The sequence below is a fragment of the Polypterus senegalus genome, chromosome 1, assembly GCF_016835505.1.
Source record: "Polypterus senegalus isolate Bchr_013 chromosome 1, ASM1683550v1, whole genome shotgun sequence".
Classification (NCBI taxonomy): domain Eukaryota; kingdom Metazoa; phylum Chordata; class Cladistia; order Polypteriformes; family Polypteridae; genus Polypterus; species Polypterus senegalus.
The window spans coordinates 4013058-4034046 of NC_053154.1; the positions used below are offsets into that span (position 1 = coordinate 4013058).

At 41.7% G+C, this 20989-nt stretch overlaps 1 protein-coding gene across 1 annotated transcript in view; it reads right to left on the reverse strand.

Moving 5' to 3' along the window:
* lig1 (ligase I, DNA, ATP-dependent) overlaps positions 1–20989 on the reverse strand; it is an 89213-nt gene that overhangs the window by 57890 nt on the left and 10334 nt on the right. Inside the window, exons 3-9 of the mRNA XM_039743857.1 lie at positions 17943–18123; positions 14714–14837; positions 11662–11769; positions 8871–9506; positions 4962–5067; positions 969–1082; positions 625–681 (exon numbers count right to left, since the gene is read on the reverse strand). Coding sequence (XP_039599791.1) covers positions 625–681; positions 969–1082; positions 4962–5067; positions 8871–9506; positions 11662–11769; positions 14714–14837; positions 17943–18123 — 1326 coding nt within the window. The remainder of the gene's footprint in view (positions 1–624; positions 682–968; positions 1083–4961; positions 5068–8870; positions 9507–11661; positions 11770–14713; positions 14838–17942; positions 18124–20989) is intronic.

Consider the following 20989-nt stretch of genomic DNA (forward strand, 5'->3'; position numbering starts at 1 on the left):
TCGGTAGCAATAATCTCCAACAAGTGCTGTGGATTGGACCTGCACAACGTTCAGGAGGAGTTCTGGACCATTCCTCCTTACAGAACAGCTCCAGCTTAGCCATGTTCTTAGGATGTCTGGCGTGATCAAGTCTTCCGAGGTCATTCCACAGCATCTCCATTGGGTTAAGGTCTGGGCTCTGACTGGGAAACTCCAAAAGGCAGATTTTCTAATTTTTCTGAAGCAATTCTATACAGTACAAGATTAATGTACAGTAGATAAACCAGACTGTATTTGCTTATTATTAGAACTTACATGCCGATCAGCAGTCCGTATTTTAAGACAAATTTATACACTAATGCAGTTATTTTCAAAGGGTTGACATACATTTCCCTGCCAGTACAAAAGGATTTAAATGCTGCCTGTTCCCAAAGAGGAAGGAAAGTCTGAAAGATGACGCAGTGGGCTCATTTATATGACCAGACGAGTGACTGTTACTTGCTACCTAATGCAAAACATTCTGGGATGGTTTGAAAAATAATTTTCATTTTCTTTTAATGAGAGGAAAGATGGGGAAAAGCGCCTTACACTCAAAAATAAACTGATAATTAGACTGAATGAAATTCCTTTAAAAATAAGGCTTACCTTGCAGACTCCTCTTCAATTTTTTCAAACGTTCGAGCTACAGCCAAATATGGAACCCTGAAAAATGCACATTTACTTACTGTACATAACTAAAAAAAAAATAATAGGCATTAAAAATAATGATTTGTCTTCACTTCTGCTTGCCCACATCTATTACTGTAGACACTCATTCAAAATAAAATCTAGAGAAAATTAATCAATTCTTTTTTTAACTTGACAAATCTGAATTAGAGTTCTTCAGTGTAGCAGTAAAGAAAGAAACAATTTTATTAAACAGGAAAAAGGAGATGAGACAAAAATAAAAATAAAATAAAAAAATAAAAAAAATAAATCAGTAACCGTACCTTTGTCCATGGCTCCAGATGGCATCATCAACTGGATGATAGTGCGACTTTGATGGGTTGTAGTCTGAAGATGTTTCCTTGGCAGCGTCCGTCTTCACAGAAGATCCAAAAAAGCTACATTGGGCCATGAATATTTAAATTTTCAAACATTTGAATTTTAAAAAGCTATGGCAACACTAAAATTAATCTACCACTTTTCTATACTTGGTTTCATTAGTTCTGTAAACCTCTGAAAAGTACACCAGACAATATGGAAATAAAGGAGATCCAAGGGACCTATATACCGTATATACTCGCATATAAGTCAGGAAAAATTGATCATAAAATCAAAACCCGACTTATACGGCCGTTCAATAATGCGACATTTAATCTTTTTTCTTCTCGCCTCCTCCAATCTCTCACCTCAGTTTCTTAGACACATCAAATTTTGTTGCAGCAGCACAGTTATCAATGACTTTTAATTTAAAACCAGTCATCGAATGCTCCATGGTAGATGAGGGATGCTCTTACGATAAAAGGTGTATGAGGGTGTGAGATACAAAAAACACAAATCAGTGCAACCGACGCTTCGGTATAGTGCAGGTATTACCGTGTGGTCACGTAGGCACAATACATAGAAAAAAAGGCCATGTGCTCCGTGGTTACTCTCTGAGGTGGGCGTTAACATGTCATCATCTCTTGGACTAATAGCGGGAGTTTGCTGCATTAGACTTATATGACCAGCATTATAAAATAACCAAAACTATACGATAAAATCAAGTCACGACTTATATGCAGGAGAACTTAAACACGACTATACAGTGCATCCGAAATGTATTCAGAGCACATCACTTTTTCCACATTTTGTTAGGTTATAGCCTTATTCCAAAATGGATTCAATTAATTTTTTTCCTCAGAATTCTACACATAACACCCTATAATGACAACGTGAAAAAAGTTTACTTGAGGTTTTTGCAAATTTATTAAAAATAAAAATACTGAGAAATCCCATGTACATAAGTATTCACAGCCTTTGCTCAATACTTTGTCGATGCAGCTTTGGCAGCAATTCCAGCCTCAAGTCTTTTTGAATGTGATGCCACAAGCTTGGCACACCTATCCTTGGCCAGTTTCGCCCATTCCTCTTTGTAGCACCTCTCAAGCTCCATCAGGTTGGATGAGAAGCGTCGGTGCACAGCCATTTTAAGATCTCTCCAGAGATGTTCAATCGGATTCAAGTCTGGGCCACTCAAGGACATTCACAGAGTTGTCCTGAAGCCACTCCTTTGACATCTTGGCTGTGTGCTTAGGGTCGTTGTCCTGCTGAAAGATGAACTGTCGCCCCAGTCTGAGGTCAAGAGCGCTCTGGAGCAGGTTTTAGTCCAGGATGTCTCTGTACATTGCTGCAGTCATCTTTCCCTTTATCCTGACTAGTCTCCCAGTTCCATCCCCACAGCAGGATGCTGCCACCACCATGCTTCACGGTAGGGATGGTATTGGCCTGGTGATGAGCGGTGCCTGGTTTTCTCCAAACGGGACGCCTGGCATTCACACCAAAGAGTTCAATCTTTGTCTCATCAGACCAGAGAATTTTCTTTCTCATGGTCTGAGAGTCCTTCAGGTGCCTTTTCGCAAACTCCAGGTGGGCTGCCATGTGCTTTTTACTAAGGAGTGGCTTCCGTCTGGCCACTCTACCATACAGGCCTGATTGGTGGATTGCTGCAGAGATAGTTGTCCTTCTGGAAGGTTCTCCTCTCTCCACAGAGGACCTCTGGAGCTCTGACAGAGTGACCATCGGGTTCTTGGCCACCTCACTGACTAAGGCCCTTCTGCCCTGATCGCTCAGTTTAGATGGCCGGCCAGCTCTAGGAAGAGTCCTGGTGGTTTCAAATTTCTTCCACTTACGGATGATGGAGGCCACTGTGCTCATTGGGACCTTCAAAGCAGCAGAATTTTTACTGTAACCTTCCCCAGATTTGTGCCTCAAGACAATCCTGTCTCGGAGGTCTACAGACAATTCCTTTGACTTCATGCTTGGTTTGTGCTCTGACATGAACTGTCAACAGTAGGACCTTCTATGGACAGGTGTGTGCCTTTCAAATCATGTCCAGTCAACTGAATTGACCAATACTTATACTTATGGACATGTGCTTTCTCAATTTTTTTATTTTTAATAAATTTGCAAAAATCTCAAGTAAACTTTTTTCACGTTGTCATTATGGGGTGTTGTGTGTAGAATTCTGAGGAAAAAATGAATTGATTCCACTTTGGAATAAGGCTGTAACATAACAAAATGTGGAAAAAGTGATGTGCTGTGAATACTTTCCGGATGCACTGTATATTGTACAGTACAAATAATGAATTAAAGGTTATACAGATGTGGACAATTTTGTTTGTCAATGAGCTGAAGGGGACCAAAGTGCCGTCTGCCTCCTGAAAAGTGATGAAATGAAAAGCCACTGCCATCTGTATACCTACAAGCCTCTGCGATGTCATCAAGTAAAACAAAGCAAGTGTTGACATAAAGTGTTGCTTCTACAAAGAGATGTTAAAATGGCCAGCACACATTTGTTATGATCCCTAAAAAAAGATCCTAAATAATTAGATTTGAGCGATTTTTCCAAACAAGCTGTTTTCTTGAACTCACACACGACTTCAATCGTGCAATCAATCATTCAGCCAATTTAAATGGAGAAAAGTCATCACTCTGCTGTTTGGTGTCATCGTGTGTCCCACACTGAACATGGAGCAGAAGCAAAGGAGAGAGTAGTATGAGGAGATCAGAAAGGAAATGACAGACAAACATGTGAAAGGCAAAAGCTAGAAGACCAACTCCAAGCAGCTTGATGTTCCTGTGACAACAGCTGCAAATATTATGAAGTTTAACCTCCGTGGGACTGTAGCAAACCTCCCTGAATGTGGCCGTAAGAGAAAAATCAACCCAAAAATGAGCAGAAGGATAGAGAGAATTGTAGACAAAAAGACAAAGACAACTTCCAAAAGTGAAGCAAGCTGAATTCCAAAATCAAGGTCCGTCAGTGTCTGATCACACCATCCGTCACTTTATGTGTGACAGTGGGCTCAATGGAAGAAGACCCAGGAGATCTCCACTGTTGAAAGAAAAAAATAAGGAAGCCAGACTGGAATTTGCATACTGATAAGCCACAGTGCTTGTGGGAGAATGTCCTTGGGAGAGATGAGACAAAACTGGAGCTTGTTGGACTGTCACAATCGCTGTATGTCCACAGATGAAAAAATGAAGCTTTCAAAGGAAAGAGCACCATGGCTACTGTGAAACATGGAGGAGGCTCACTTATGTTCTGGGACTGCTCTGCTGCAACTGGCACGGGGTGCCTTGAGTCTGTGCAGGGAACAATGAAATCTCAAAACTCAAAAGACATTCTGCCGAGTGTTAGTCGCAGGTCATGGATCCTTCAATGGGATGATGAGCCAAAACACACAGCTAAAAGCACCAAGAACGGCAAAGAACAAAACATTGGACTCTTCTGAAGTGGTCTTTTATGAGCCCTGATTTGAATTCCATGGAACTGAAATGGGAAGAACCGAAACACGCTGGCTTGAGAAGACCCCCTGTAAACTTGACTCTCGGGAAGAGTGGGCCAAACAACCTGTGGACAGGTGCAGAAGTCTCATGGAGAGCTCCAGGAATTACAAACTCTAAAGGTTGTCCTACAAAATACGGGGTTAAGGGTCCCATTGTTTATACCCAAGCAATTTTCATTTGTGTTATTATATGAAATATTCTGTTGAATCCAAACTCTAAAGTAAAGTCTGACTGTTGTTAAATACGGAATAAACAATGATGGGTGACAATGATGGGTTCAATGATGGGTTGTGGGTTCTTCTTTTATATATGGAGGGGTAACAACAACTTTGTCCACATCTGACCCCAGTTAATAAAGTGTATACAATGAAAAACCACATGATACAGTTGCACTAAAGGACCATGCTCAAGAAAAATAATATCACCTACCAAAGCATTTCATACTCTACCTCGATTGCTTTGTTTCTTTTGTACCAGACTCTTCGGGAGAAGAGAGAGGATTTACAGATTTCTCTGCCGCAGGCTTCTCTAATTTGACGGCAGCTTTCCGGGGAGCTGTAGACAAAAAAATTGCAAGATTTACAAGCAGTTTGTAGTATGAATTAAAGCAACAAGAAAAGCTGTGACTAACCATTACAACAATTGAGGAAAATAAAACAAAATTCATAATAAGTCAGATTATATATTGGCCTTTCCAAAGTCTTCGCCATTCCTTCACTCTAAGTAGAAAGCTCAGCTAAGCCTTACCAGTCCTTAAAACGGTTCTGACCCATAAACATCACATCTTCACGTTAAGAGTCTTCTACAATAAAGTGTGTTTGAGTTACAAGTGCGCTTTTTCAAATGACTGTACATGTATATACACACAGCATTCAATGTATGATTAACCATTATCTACTTTTGTTTATGGGAAAGGCACTATATAAATTCTTCTTCATCTTCAGGCTGCTCCTGTTAAGGGTTGCCACAGCAGATCATCTTCTTCCATATCGTCCTGTCCTCATCATCTTGCTCTGTCCACCATCACCTGCATGTCCTCTCTCACCACATCCATAAACTTCCTCTCAGGTCTTCCTCTTTTCCTCTTGCCTGGTAGCTTTATCCTTAACATCCTTCTCCCAACATATCCAGCATCTCTCCTCTGCACATGTCCAAACCAACAGAATCACACCTCTCTGACTTTGTCTCCCAACTGTCCCACCTGAGCTGACTCTCTAATGTCCTAATTTCTAATCCTGTCCATCCTCGTCACACCCAATGCCAATCTTAGCATCTTTAACTCTGTCACCTCCAGCTCTGTCTCCTGTGCCACTGTCTCCATAGAACATAGCTGGCCTCACCACCATCCTGTAGACCTTCCCTTTACTCTTGCTGATACCCGTCTGTCACAAATCACTCCTGACACTCTTCTCCACCCACTCCACCCTGCCTGCACTCTCTTCTTCACTTCTCTTCCACAATCCCCATTACTCTGTACTGTTGATCCCAAGTATTTAAACTCATCCACCTTTGCCAACTCTACTCCCTTCATCCTCACCATTCCACTGACCTCCCTCATTCACACACATGTATTCTGTCCTGGTGGTCCTACTGACCTTCATTCCTCCCCTCTCATATCTCCACCTCTCCAGGGTCTCCTCAACCTGCTCCCTACTCTCACTACAGATCACCATGTCATCAGCAAACATCACAGTCCATGGGGACTCCTGTCTAATCTCGTCTCTCCATCACCATTGCAAATAATAAAGGGCTCAGAGCCGATCCCTGATGTAATCCCACCTCTGTCACTCCTACCACAGACCTCACCACAGTCACACTTCCCTCGTACATATCCTGTACAACTCTTACGTACTTCTCTGCCACTCCCGACTTCCTCATACAATACCACAGCTCCTCTTGAGGCCCCCGTCATACGTTTTCTCCAGGTCCACAAAGACGCAATGCAACTCCTTCTGGCCTTCTCTAACCTTCTCCATCAACATCCTCAGAGCAAACACTCATCTGTGGTGTTCTTTCTTGGCATGAAACCATCCTGCTGCTCACTAATTATCTCCTCACTTCTTAATTGAGCTTCCACTACTTTTTCCCATAACTTCATGCTGTGGCTCATCAGTATAATCCCCCTTATTCTTAAATATCGGCACCAGTCCACTTCTTCACTCCTCAGGCTTCCTCTCACTTTGCATCCATCCATCCTCTTCCGCTTATCTGAGGTCGGGTCGCGGGGGCAGCAGCTTAAGCAGAGAGGCCCAGACGTCCCTCTCCCCGGCCACTTCTTCCAGCTCTTCCGGGAGAATCCCAAGGCGTTCCCAGGCCAGCCGGGAGAAATAGTCCCTCCAGCGTGTCCTGGGTCTTCCCGGGCCTCCTCCCGGTTGGACGTGCCCGAACACCTCACCAGGGAGGCGTCCAGGAGGCATCCTGATCAGATGCCCGAGCCACCTCATCTGACTCCTCTCTACTCTGAGCCCCTCCCGGATGACTGAGCTTCTCACCCTATCTTTAAGGGAAAGCCCAGACACCCTGCGGAGGAAACTCATTTCAGCCGCTTGTATTCGTGATCTCGTTCTTTCGGTCACTACCCATAGCTCATGACCACAGGTGAGGGTAGGAACGTAGATCGACTGGTAAATTGAGAGCTTTGCCTTACGGCTCAGCTCCTTTTTCACCACGACAGACCGATGCAGAGCCCGCATCACTGCGGATGACGCACCGATCCGCCTGTCGATCTCACGCTCCATTCTTCCCTCACTCGTGAACAAGACCCCGAGATACTTGAACTCCTCCACTTGGGGCAGGATCTCTCCCCCAACCCTGAGAGGGCACTCCACCCTTTTCTGGCTGAGGACCATGCTCTCGGATTTGGAGGTGCCGATTCTCATCCCAGCCGCTTCACACTCAGCTGCGAACCGATCCAGAGAGAGCTGAAGATCACGGCCTGATGAAGCAAACAGGACAACATCATCTGCAAAAAGCACTCACTCACTTTCCAAGATTCCATTAAACAATCTGGTTAAAAACTCCACTGCCATCTCTCCTAAACATCTCCATGCTTCCACAGGTATGTCACCTGGACCAATGGCTTTTCTATTCTTCATAGCTGTCCTTACTTCCTCCTGCTGATCCATTACACTTCCTGATTCACTTTCTCCACATCATCTAACCTTCTCTCTCTCGTTCTCCTCATTCATCAGCCTCTCAAAGCACTCTTTCCATCTGTTCAACACACTCTCCTCACTTGTTTCCATCTTTATTTCCCTAACCTGCTGCTCATCTTTCCCAGCTCGGTCCCTCTGTGTAGCCCACCGGGGTCCTTTTCTCCCTCCTTTGTGTCCAACCTCTCATACAACTCATCATACGCCTTTTCTTTAGCCTTCGCCACCTCGCGTCTTATCTCCTTATAAATAAAATGTATTATTATTACTACATTAGTGCGTTGCTGATATTGTAATGCTGTCACTAGCCTGTGAAAGACATGTATGTAAGAATTTAATTGTGCTGTAGACGCATTACAAACGTAGACCTATTTTTACATTTTTTTTGTTAATTAGTGTTGCCTAATCTTATTTTTCTTTTCTCTTTCTTCACCTTCTATAGCACTTTGAGCTACATAATGGGATTGAAAATGTGCTATATAAATAACTTTTGCTGTTGTTGTTGCTTTAAACTCAATACAATTTTAGCATCCAAAAACACTCAATGCTGAAATCGAAGCAAAAGGTGTTTCCATCAAGTGCTCAAGAGTGTGCACAGGAAGGCAACCAAAACACTTTACTCAGTCTTTTATTTTTAATTAAAGTAATAATCTCATGCAGACACAATCCAAGTGAAGATCTTCTGGCAGCAACTCTTGATGGGATGCACGTTCATCGCAATACAAATGGGCCGGCAACTCCATAATCGCTCACCTGTACTCGCGTTGGGTCAATCTGGAATTGCTAAATCAGCTAACCTGCACATTTTTTGGGGTCTGAAGGGGGGACTGGAGTACACAGGGAGAAGGTGCAGGTTTACACAACTAGACCGGAGATTCAAACTGTGAACACTGGATTCGTGAAGCAGTAGCGCTAACTACTGCACCCTGATGCAATCATGTATTAATTACAGCTAGTAATTGTGTTTTTTTTTTAAATGGATAGTTACCAGACCTTCTAAAAGGTGAAAGAAGTTTAAACATGGTTTGTCTTGATTTCAGCCGCAACATCAATAAAAAGCTGAAATACCAACAAAAGGTGTTATCCACTGAACGCGTCATTTTATTTTTTCATACTTTTGTGATTTTGGTCCCCATTAACAGAAATAAACAGGTCTGACTGCAATAAAAAAGTAAAGATAAATAATCGATTACATTTAAATCTTACCAAAGAAGCTGCTAATGGGCTTGGCCTTTGTCACTTGTGTCTTTTCAGACTCCTCTGCTGTATCTGATTGCTTGGCGCTTTTCCCAGCATCCTCCTGTTTATGCTTTTTTTCCACCTGAGATGGGGAGGATTCAACTTTCACTTTTTTGGCTTCCTGTTTTGGGGATTTTTTGTCTCTCTTTTCTTGTTTGGGAGATCCGTCTTCTTTGTCTCCTTTTGATTTACGTTTTCCTGACCCGTCACCTTTGCCCTTTTGTGCTTTGCTTTCAGGTGACCCTTTAGTTTTCTCCACCTGTTTAGGAGAGCTTCCAGTCTTCATATTTTTGCGCGATTCCTCTTTATCTGCAGCGTCTGATTCCACATTAGGCATTGTGTCATCTTTGATCTCGGCTGTTTTTGTTGGAGTTTCTTCTGCATCACTTTGTTCCTTTTCGCTCTCTGCGTTTCTCACTTCTGGATCACTTTCTCTGCTGTCTTCACATTCACGTGTTTGTTCGACTTCCCTCTTTCCTTCTCTGGTACATTCCTCCGTTGATTGTTCTGAGTGATCTTTATTTTCAGTAACGTCGTCCTTGCCGCCTTTCTCTTGCTCTGCGGGCAACTCATCCACTTCCATATTTTCTTCTTCCTCATTTTCTAATAAAAAAAATACATTAAAATGATACTCGAAATGTTTTTCATATTAGTAACCGTATAAATTATGAAGTAGCAAAAAGAGTGTACCAAACCATTTACCTTCCCAAAAAATCTGAGATATTAATTCCTATTTACTATAATGGTTGTTCCTTTACAAAGAAGTCAAACTTCTGCAGTTGTTCAAATGTAAAAAACAAAGCAATACAATAATGTGCAGTAACTGTTCCTGAGAAGGCAGATGCCTCTTCACTTTGTGACTACAGACCATTAGAGCATGAGAACACCAGAATAATCCAGACGAGGACAGGCCATTCAGCCCAACAATGCTGACCAGTTCCATCTACTTAATCTCTTAAATATAACATCAAGTCGAGTTTTGAAAGTCCTACTATCAACATCACTACTTGGTCACTTAATTCAATGTTTCTGTGATTCTCTTTGTGAAGAAATTTCCCCTTAACGAGTTTCCAACTGTGTCCCTGTGTTCTTGATGAACTCTTTTTAAAGTCACCATCTCGAACCACTGCACAAATTCCCGTTCATCATTTTAAACACCTCAGTCAGGTCTCCTCTTCTTTTGCGTAACCTGAAAAGCCTCAGTTCTTTTAATGTTTCCTCATTACTCATTCCCTTACGTCTCACATCATAAAGACCGTTGAGAGGCTGGTCCTGGACAGTTTGAGTCCCCTTGTGGTAGACCACCTGGACTCACTGCAGTTTGCCTGCTGGACAAAAGTTGGAGTGGAGAATAAAATGATCTGTCTGCTCCAAAAGGGCTGGACAAAGCCGGCCATACTGTGAGGATTCTGGTTTTTGATTTATCCAGTGCCTTCAATACCAGCCATCTCTATTAAGGGTTAAACTCAGAGACATTCAGCTGGATGAGCCTGTGGTGTCCTGATGTTGGACGATCTGCAGGGCAGACTGCAGTTTGTGAGACTCAAGGACAGTGTGAGCAACACTGGAGCACCACAAAGACGAGGCCCTGTCTGCTTTACTCTTCACTCTGTACACCTCAGACTAGAAATATAAGAGCAGGTCAGCTCACTTCTCGGATGATTCTGCACTTAAGGGGTGTATTAATAAGAGGGATGATACAGAGGACAGGAGTCAGGGAGAGAACTTTAAGAACTTTCTTTAACCTTAACATCAGCAAATACCAAGGAAATGCTTATTGACTCATACTGCACCAATTCAAGGAGGAGATAAAGAGGTGGGGCGCTTCTACAAGTACTTGGGGGTCCACATTAATGACAGTTTGGACTGGTCTCATAACACTGAGGAATTCTATAAAGAAAGGGCAGAGCAGGCTCATTTGCCATTGGAAGTTGCATTTCTTTAATGTGTGAAGTGACATCCCTCACATCTTCTACAACTCTGTGATGGTCAGTGTGGTGTGCTGGGCTGGTAACGTCACTTCAAAAGAGGACCACCAGATCAACACATTCATTAAAAGGGCAGGCTCAGTTATTGGGCACACTTTGGACATCCCAGAGGAAGGAGAAAAGGGAAGGGACCGATATGGCAGTCCCATTGAGACACTACACATGCATATTGCTGTTGTTATAAAGGAGCCGCCGTTGCATTTTTTGACACACATCTGCTGAATGATTCATTGGCTGGCAGTCCTCATTGTGTCAGAAAGAAGATGTGTAGCACTATTCATAATGGCACTCAGTTTTGTTTTCATGTTCTCCTCTGCTACGACATCCAGGGGGTCCAGAGTGTGTCCCATAACTGACTGCCCTTTTAATTAGCTTTGCTTTTTTTGGTGGACCTTTCTTGAAGTGATTTCACCAGCCCAGCAGACCACACTTGCAATCACAAAGTTGTAAAGATGTGAAAGATGTCACTTCACACATTAAAGGAACACAGTATGGAAGAATGCAGGGGTCTGAAGTGACGTTCCACATTTGTTCTCACATCCAGTGAGTGATGATGTGCTTCATGTTAATTAGAAATACAAGTTAAGAATTTCAACAAACTCAACAGAAGTGACAATAAAAACACCAAACTAAACTACCCCAATGCATTAAAGAGGAACCTAAAAAGAACAAATCATTCATATCATGTGCAGACATCAAACATGACCAAACATCACAATATGCACGTATATAGTGCATAACCTGTCTAGTCAGGCATCAGTACTGCTTACCATGCTCTTCCCTCTTTTCATCATAGCGGGCTTTCTTGGCATCATTCCCATCAGGCACACTACTCTCTTCAGTGGAGTGGAGCTTCCTTTTGGGGAACTGCTTCCGTGCTGATGGTGTGGAAGAATAATTTTAGGGAAACATAGCATTCATCTTAAAGAAATAGCATAAAGGCTTAATAAATGTCAGGAACCTGTTCAGGCACACCAGGAAACCAGATGAAGATCAAGTGAACAACAAAATGTACACTGAAATTATAAGAACTGGTTTAGGAAAAATACTGAGATGGTCAAGTAAATAAAGAATGAACCAGAAGAAAGGCTCATGTAATATAGAAAATGCACTGAAGGGTGACTAAGAGATCAGCAAATGTCCTGTAAACAACGAGAATGGACAGTTGTTATACGCACAGAAATGTCAAGGGTGGTGGCGCAACTCAAAGGTTCAACACTAAAAGACTTTTATTTGATATAAATCATTTGGGTGTAAACCAATAAACTAACCAGAGTGAAATGTATGCATTGATTGGCACTATATGTAAATTCAACAGTTTATAAATTGAACCTTTATTCTGTGCTTCTCTGATCATTCTGACCAGACTGCTTTTGATAAATGATCCCTCCAAGACATTTTGCCAAAGTGTAATTAAAAGATACCATGAACAGCTTTTCTCCTGCCTGATAACCGATTTGTCCTGTAACAGGATGTTTCTTTCTTCAATAAGATGTTAAATTTCTACCACAATGGCAATAAAAAAAAAAAAATAAATGGCAAAGGAGAGTTGATTGGCTGCTCACAGAGGTTAGGAAAAATGAATGTGTGCCTACTTTACAGTGTGTTAAAAAGGCTAGGGGCGTCTTGTGGCAAAAGTTTGTTTGTAGGGTGTGTACTGACGCCTTGGGTGTTAAGCAAATTTTCAAAGTTAATCTTAGGTGAAAGTGGGTACAGGCATTTACTTTTCAATATTTTAACTGTTTATTTAAATTCAAGATCAGCACTTGAACTTTATACAGTCGCGAAAAAGTACCAATGTGGACATTTCAAAATTTGATCTTTATTTAAACTTGATGTAGTTGGGGGAAAAGAAAATACTGTGAAATTTTGACCTTTTGATATTTTATTTAACATGCCATTTCAATCAGAGGAAAAAGTAAGCCCACCCTGGCATTGCCTCCTCCTAGAACTGTCTAGCAGTCTCGGACATCGACTGGCAGAGCATTTTGTTCCACTCCTCCCTGCAGAATTCTTTCAGCTGAGTGATGTTTGAGGAGTGTCTTGCGTACACGGCCCATTTCTAAGGCCTCCACAGCAACTTGATGGGATTCAGATTTAGGTTTTAGTCTGACCAATCCAGAAACCTCTATTTTGTTTTCTTTTCAGCCATTCCTTAGTGGATTTATTAGTAGGTTTAGGGTCATTAGCATGTTACAAGGTTATCCTCAAGCACCCTCTGGTATAAAGACGACTTTCAGGTGGATTTTATGATGGCGTGCTGCGCAGGCCCTGATGCAGCAAAGCGGCCCCAAACCAGAACATTCCAACCACCATGCTTTACAGTTGGTATGAGGTTCTTCGGGTCAATTGCTGCCTTTGGTTTTCAACAAAAATGTCTTCTGGTACTGTGGCCAAACATGTCTATCTCTGCCTTGCTTGCTCAGAGTAGACTTTTCCAGAAGTCCAGGTCTTTGCTTTGATGTTCACTGGTAAACTTTAGTCTTACCTAAATGTTATCTCCTCCTGGCTCATATTCCACATACATTTTACTTTGCTCAGCCTCTTTCTGATGGCAGACTCGTACATTCTGACAACAACAGTGGCAAAAGCTACCTGGAGGTCTCATGATGAAATTCTGGGGTTCTTGGGCACTTCTTTCAGCATCTTACATTCTGCTCTTGGGCTGAACTTGCAGGGGCAGCCTGGCCTGGACCAGTTTGCAGTGGTTTGAAATCTTCTCCACTTAAAGACAACCATCTACAAAGTGGAAAGACTGATTTAAAATGATTTGGAGATCTTTTCAAATCCCTTCTCAGAGTGGTAGGCCTCTTGAAACTTCTTTATGAAGGCCTCAGATAGCTCTTTCAATCTTGACATGGTGATAACATACAAATAATAAAAAGCACTGTGGTGGGCTGGCGCCCTGCCGGGGATTAGCTCTTGCCTTGTGCCCTGTGTTGGCTGGGAATGGCTCTAACTGACCCCCGTGAATCTGTGTTAGGATATAGTGGGTTGGATAATGAATGGATGGATGGATAGATGGATAGTAAAAAGTAAAAAAAAAAAAAAAATTAAATATCTGACTCACTGTGAAGACCAGGATTCTTCCAAATAATGCTCTAATCATTCGAACCTAATCTAGGGCACCTGATTGATTCTAATTTGAGCATTTTGAGGTCGTAATAAAAGTAAGGGGTGGACTTACCTTTGCTCCGTGTATGAAATTTCCTTTCACGTTTATTCACATTATATGATGGACTCCGCAATGTCATATAATAAACACCAGGCTGACCACACACCCCCCAACCCTGTTAACACTGCCCATACACTTCTGGTCTAACATTAATTCCAAAAGATTTATAACACGTTCCACAGAGTTGTCAATTGTAAAATGTGTGATTGCATGTAAATTACAAGCAGTACTGCGCTTGTCATCACCTATAGTTTCAACTTTAACAGTAACTGAAGGTACACCATAATTATACTTTTGTGTCCCTTTAGTGCAAACACCTCTCTACGATTCTTTAGCTTACCTGTGGCCCTGCTCTGGAGAAGCAAATTTAGACGTTGGATGGATTAATGTTTTCTATTCCAAGGACCCAGTCCATCTGAGAAGGTTAAACTTGTCCTGTTTCTAATAGCTCACCTACTTTTAAGACCAGGAATCTGATCAGCTTCATTACATATTATACAAATTCATAATGAAGCAACAGACAGTTAGTTACTTGTTAACCCAACAGTAAGTATGCTCTTTGCTTGAAATCGGAAAAACTCCAGCAAACCCAGGGAGGACACAGAAATCCCACCCAAAGAGTGCTCCTCATGCAGTCATCCACATACCTGTCCTGCGCTTGGGAATGCCAGATGGCGAGATTACAGCGTCAGAATCCGAGGCTCTCTCTCCCGGAGAAACGGAGGAGTTCACAGTTGTCTTTACTTGTGGAGGTGATGAAAGTGGTGGATCCTGCAAAAAGGATGCGGATTTTACAACATTTAGGAGCGGCTTGAGAATCACTGCTGTTGAAATTCAAACAAACACAAAGAGCTTTCAACAAAGATGATGCAATAAATCTGGAATAATGCCGCATTGGAAGTATTACATGGGACACACTCTAGTTCATCAGATTTTTAATGGTTCTATGTTACATTGACTAACAGAAAATTAAAGTTACTGCATCATCTGCATACTAAAATGCTAAGTGATTATAATTTAAAGCTGGATGTACCTGCCTACATTCGAGTTCTAGATACTCTGATATTTGAAAACCTTATTTTGAAGCCATGCAGAAAAGAATCAGCATTTGAACTGCATTACAGTTATTAAGATTATTAATACAATACAAGTAAGTACACAGCAAATGGGATTTTTTTTAAAATCCACACTCTATCTACCTGTGGCTGTGAAAAATTACAACTTGTAACTAACTTGACTGTGAATCAGGGATGGCGACAGGTGTAAGAGCAGTTAAGTATTTTGGCTTACAGTGCAAACTTCTATAAGCATTTCTTCCAGATATGTCACAAAGGTATCCCTGAAATGGTTACATGAACAAAAGACAAGGATGTACCAGAAGAAGGCTGATGTCATACATAAAACGGACATGGGGAGAATTAAGAGATCAGCAGATGTCCTGTAAGCGACAAGACTGGACATTTGTTACATACACAGACATTTCAAGGGTGATGGCTAAACCTAAAGGATATGAGAAGAACAAGACTATAACAAAACAGACTTTAATTTTAATATTTAAACCAACAAACCAATCAGAGTGCATATGAGCACAATTCAAAAAAAAAACAAATTCTGCCATTATTATTTTGACCATTCTGACCATGCTGTAACAAACTGATGTGATTAGAACAATAAAAGGACAGTCTTCTGTGTACCCGTGTGTCCATCCAGTTGATATCTCTGTCATTCTAACAGATGGCTCATCAAAAACATTTGTGGTAATAAAATATATTGCATGGGTCATTCCACCAGGTCGGGGAATCACAAACATTAACACTGCTTTTACAAATTCCACCCTAAATGGCATATAATGAACATTAGAACACTCTAGACGAGGACAGGCCATTCAGCCCAACAAAGCTCGCCAGTCCTGTCCACTTATTTCTTCCAAATAAACATCAAGTCGAGTTTTGAAAGTCCCTAACGTCTTACTGTCCACCACACTACTTGGTCGCTTATTCCAAGTGTCTATCGTTCTTTGTGTAAAGAAAAACTTCCTAATGTTTGTACGAAATTTACCCTTAACAAGTTTCCAACTGTGTCCCCGTGTTCTTCATGAACTCATTTTAAAATACAAGTCTCGATCCACTGGACTAATTCCCTTCATCATTTTAAACACTTCAGTCAGGTCTCCTCTTCATCTCCTGTAAAGGCTCAGCTCTTTTAATCTTTCCTCGTAACTCATCCCCTGTAGCCCTGAATCAGCCTAGTCGCTCCTCTCTGCACCTTCTCTAGTGCTGTTATGTCTTTATGGAGACCCAAACTGCACCCAGGACTCCAGATGAGGCCTCACCAGTGTGTTATAAAGCTTGAGCAGAACCTCCTGTGACTTGTACTCCACACATCAAGGCGCTATATAATCTAACATTCTGTTAACCTTCTTAATGACTTCTGAACACTGACTGCCAGTCGACAGCTTCGAGTCCACTTCGACTCCTAAATCCTTCTCATAAGGTGGACTCTCGATTTTCAGACCAATCATTGTGTATTCAAATCTCACATTTTTACCTTCTTTGTGTAATTCTTTACATTTACTGACATTAAATTTCATCTGCCCAAGCCTATATGCTGTCCAAGTCCTTCTGTGATGATATAACTTATTCCAAATTATCTGCTAATCCACCTATCTTGGTATCATCTGCAAACTTAACCACCTTGTTCCTTATATTCCTGTCTAAGATGAGTGCTCCCTCGTCGGCATTTGCAGCAAGCGTGAATAACATGACACAATGAACAGACTTCCACCTGCCTGATTACTGACTCAAAGAGGTTTTATCATACTTGTCCTAGTAGAGGAAAAGTTTCTCTTTAATTAAGATGCCAATTTCTACCACATACTATAAATTTAACAGGGGACACTGGATGTTCATGGCAGGGTTAAAAGGCTGTTACAATATAAATAAAGCCCGCATTATTTTTGATTTGAAAAGCAAACATATCTGAGAGTGCACAAGCAACATATGACAGCAAAACAGAACTTCACCCTGCACAAGCCAAGCCCACATGGTCACGCTGTAATAAGCCAAACGCACATTTTCATCTGATTGGCTGGCCCAGCACTGACTCCACGGTAGAATGGCCAATGGGAGGAGGTAGCTTGTAGGCCGAGGTCTCCAGGACTCTGACCGTGTCTGGCTTGTCTGACTCCTCTTCTACAATTACATGATGGACAGATGTTGTCATTTCCATTTATGCTAATTCGGTTCTACACTTTTTTTGATGTATTTGAACAAATCTCTATCCTCATATGTGAAGGTCATGTATTTAGTGAGTGGTATTATCTATTCTTGCATGTTGCTTTGAGAGTTGTCACACTTGGTGGGGAGCGCTGTGCAAGAACAAAGTCATTTGTGCTGTTCTGTTGTATTTCTGAGTTGGCCATGATGGACCTCTGTGAAGAGGGTTACTTGTGTTCTGTTTTGTGTTGTATTTGCCCCATATTTTGATATTCATTGCATGCCCAACATACCCAGAAGAGGGTCTCTGTCTCTCTCTGAATTGCTCTTCCATTTTTTTTAATTCATACAAAATGTTTTTGGGGAGTTTTTTGTCTTGTCTTCTAAGGAGTCAAGGCTGGGCCTGTCAAAGCCTGTCGAGGCATTCCTTGTGTGATGTTGGGCTATAAAAGAAATAAATTGTTGTTGTTTTAACAATCACACACATGTAAGGTGGTGCCAGTGGATCATCGGGGGCAACTGGACTCTTGACTTGCTCACTAGTGACACATGATGCATGACATTTTAACTAAAGTAGTTTTTACATCTAAGCCAAGTTCCCCGTGTCTATTATGCCTATAATTTACCATTTTTAAATAAATGTAAAAATCCACATCTTAACCTGGTTCTCTTCTGCATCAGGTGATGTCTCCCGTGGTTCTTTCTTTGCCCGAGATGGCTCCTCAACGGTCGGCTCATCATCATCGCTGTCTATGATTGCTCGACACTTCTTCACACTCCTTTTCACTGGGGACTCGGAGTCAGTTATTCCATTTTGAGGTTTAAGTGGGGATTTGATTATCCTGAGTTTAAAAAAAAAAGCAATGAGTTATAGTTTACATTTATTGGCTTACAGATGTTTTATCCAAAGTGACTTACAAAAGAGGTCAACATAATCAAGTAATATCAGTGCTGGAACTGTCTGGGGACAAGTGTAATAGGACAACGGTACAGAAGTGAACAGCACTTCCATTCCCTTTTCTCGTCTGTTAGAATACATCTTACTTTACATATTATTTCTTTAACTTTCTTTTTTGTAACCTCCTTAGTCATCATGGTGTCCCCGCTGCCAGGTAAGTATATAGTTAAAAGGACATTTTTTACCTTTCAGGTTAACTACTAAATGTATTTTCTCCAAAGCTGATTGGATTGATGCAGCAGTAATCCATAGACTGCAGGGTGGATGGAACAATTGGAAGAAGGTATCAGGAGTATTGTGTGATTGAAGGTTAAAGGTCAGGCGTTTAAGACAGTGGTAAGGCCAGCAATGATGCATGGAGCTGAGACACGGGCAGAAAAGGGGGAACAGGAGAAGATGAATGTGGTTAGAAACGATAATGTGGGGAGTTACAAAGAAGAACAGAATAAGAAAATGAGACAATCAAAGGTACAACAAAAGTGGGACAGAAATCTAAGAAAGGACCGGAAAGGACATGTGATGAGGAGAGGCAATGAACACGGGGGGGAAAAGGAGTGATGGGAAAGGAAGACCAGGGGAAGAGAAACTGAGGGAGGCAAAGGTGGTGGTTGATGGATAAAGCAGAAGAAGATCTGAAAGAAGAGGGCTCGACTGTGAGCTGTTTGGAGAAGGTTGGTCAAGTACATCGACCCCACATAGAAGTGGGAACATATGAAGAACAAGGTGGTCAACTGTTAAATGTTTGCATAAAAGAGAAGAAGCACACAAACAAACCTCACGTCCAAAACTGCATCACTACCTTTAGTGAAATTTCACTCTTTTTAACCATAATACTGTACATCAAATCATACCAACATAATAATAATACAGCGCATCCGGAAAGTCTTCACCGCGCTTCATCACGTTTTCCACATTTTGTTATGTTACAGTCTTATTCCAAAATGGATTTAATTCATTTTTTTCCTCAGAATTCTACACTCAACACCCCATAATGACAACGTGAAAAAAGTTTACTTGAGGTTTTTGCAAATTTATTCAAAATAAAAAAATTGAGAAAGCGCATGTCCATAAGTATTGACAGCCTTTGCCAGTAAACTCCAAATTGAGCTCAGGTCCATCCTGTTTCCCTGATCATCCTTGAGATGTTTCTGCAGCTTAATTGGAGTCCATCTGTGGTAAATTCAGTTGACTGGACAGGATTTGGAAAGGCACACACCTGTCTATAGAAGGTCCCACAGTTGACAGTTCATGTCAGAGCACAAACCAAGCATGAAGTCAAAGGAATTGTCTGTAGACCTCCGAGACAGGATTGTCTCGAGGCACCAATCTGGGGAAGGTTACAGAAACATTTCTGCTGCTTTGAAGGTCCCAATGAGCACAGTGGCCTCCATCATCCGTAAGTGGAAGAAGTTCAAAACCACCAGGACTCTTCCTAGAGCTGGCCGGCCATCTCAACTGAGCAATCGGGGGAGAAGGGCCTTAGTCAGGGAGGTGACCAAGACGATGGTCACTCTGTCAGAGCTCCAAAGGTCCTCTGTGGAGAGAGGAGAACCTTCCAGAAGGACAACCATCTCTGCAGCAATCCACCAATCAGGCCTGTATGGTAGAGTGGCCAGATGGAAGCCACTCCTTAGTAAAAGGCACATGGCAGCCCGCCTGGAGTTTGCCAGAAGGCACCTGAAGGACTCTCAGACCATGAGAAACAAAATTCTCTGGTCTGATGAGACATAGATTGAACTCTTTGGTGTGAATGCCAGGCATCACGTTTGGAGGAAACCAGGAGGACTTGAGGCTGGAATTGCTGCCAAAGGTGCATCGACAAAGTATCGAGCAAAGGCTGTGAATACTTATGTACATGGGATTTCTCAGTTTTTGTATTTTTAATAAATTTGCAACAACCTCAAGTAAACTTTTTTCACGTTGAGATTATGGGGTGTTGTGTGTAGAATTCTGAGGAAAAAAATGAATTTAATCTATTTTGGAATAAGGCTGTAACATAAGAAAATGTGGAAAAAGTGATGAAGCGCTGTGAAGACTTTCCGGATGCACTGTACATTTTATTTATACTGTATAGGGCCTGTCTCATGCTCAAGGCTCTTCACAGATCCCCAGAATCTGAGCACCTTGGTGGGTTGACAGAAGCAGAGAAATGGAGAAGGTCACTGATGTAGTTTGGTGCAAGGCCATTTAAAGCTTTGCAGGTTATTAATAGAATTTTATATTCAGTCCTGTAAGGCACAGGGAGCCAGTGAAGGCGAAGCAGCATGGCTGTGATGTGCTTGCTGTTATTGGTTTGTGCCAGGACTCTTGCAGCAGAGTTTTGAATCAGCTGGAGCTGTGAAAGAAGATTTGAAGGGACAGCAGGAAGTTAAAATAACCAATGCAAGATTTAATAGAAGCAGGGACGAGTTTCTCAGCATTAGAAAAGAAGAGGAAAGAGCAAACACAGGATTTGTGACAGGGTTGGAAATACAAATGTTTCTTAATGTGGTTTATGTGTGTGGAATAAGAAAGAGAAGAAGCAAAAATGACACCAAGATTCATTGTATTAGAAGAAGGTCTGATGAGAGTGCCATTTTACAGGACTTCCGTTTTGTTGCAATTTCATTTTAAAGAGTTCTGCTCCATCCAGGTTTTAATTTCATTGAGGCAAATTGATGTGAGAAGTTTCACTTTTGAAATAGCCGAGAAGCATCTGCATAAAAAGAACAACCCAGTCCATAGCTATGAATAATATGGCTGAAGGGAAG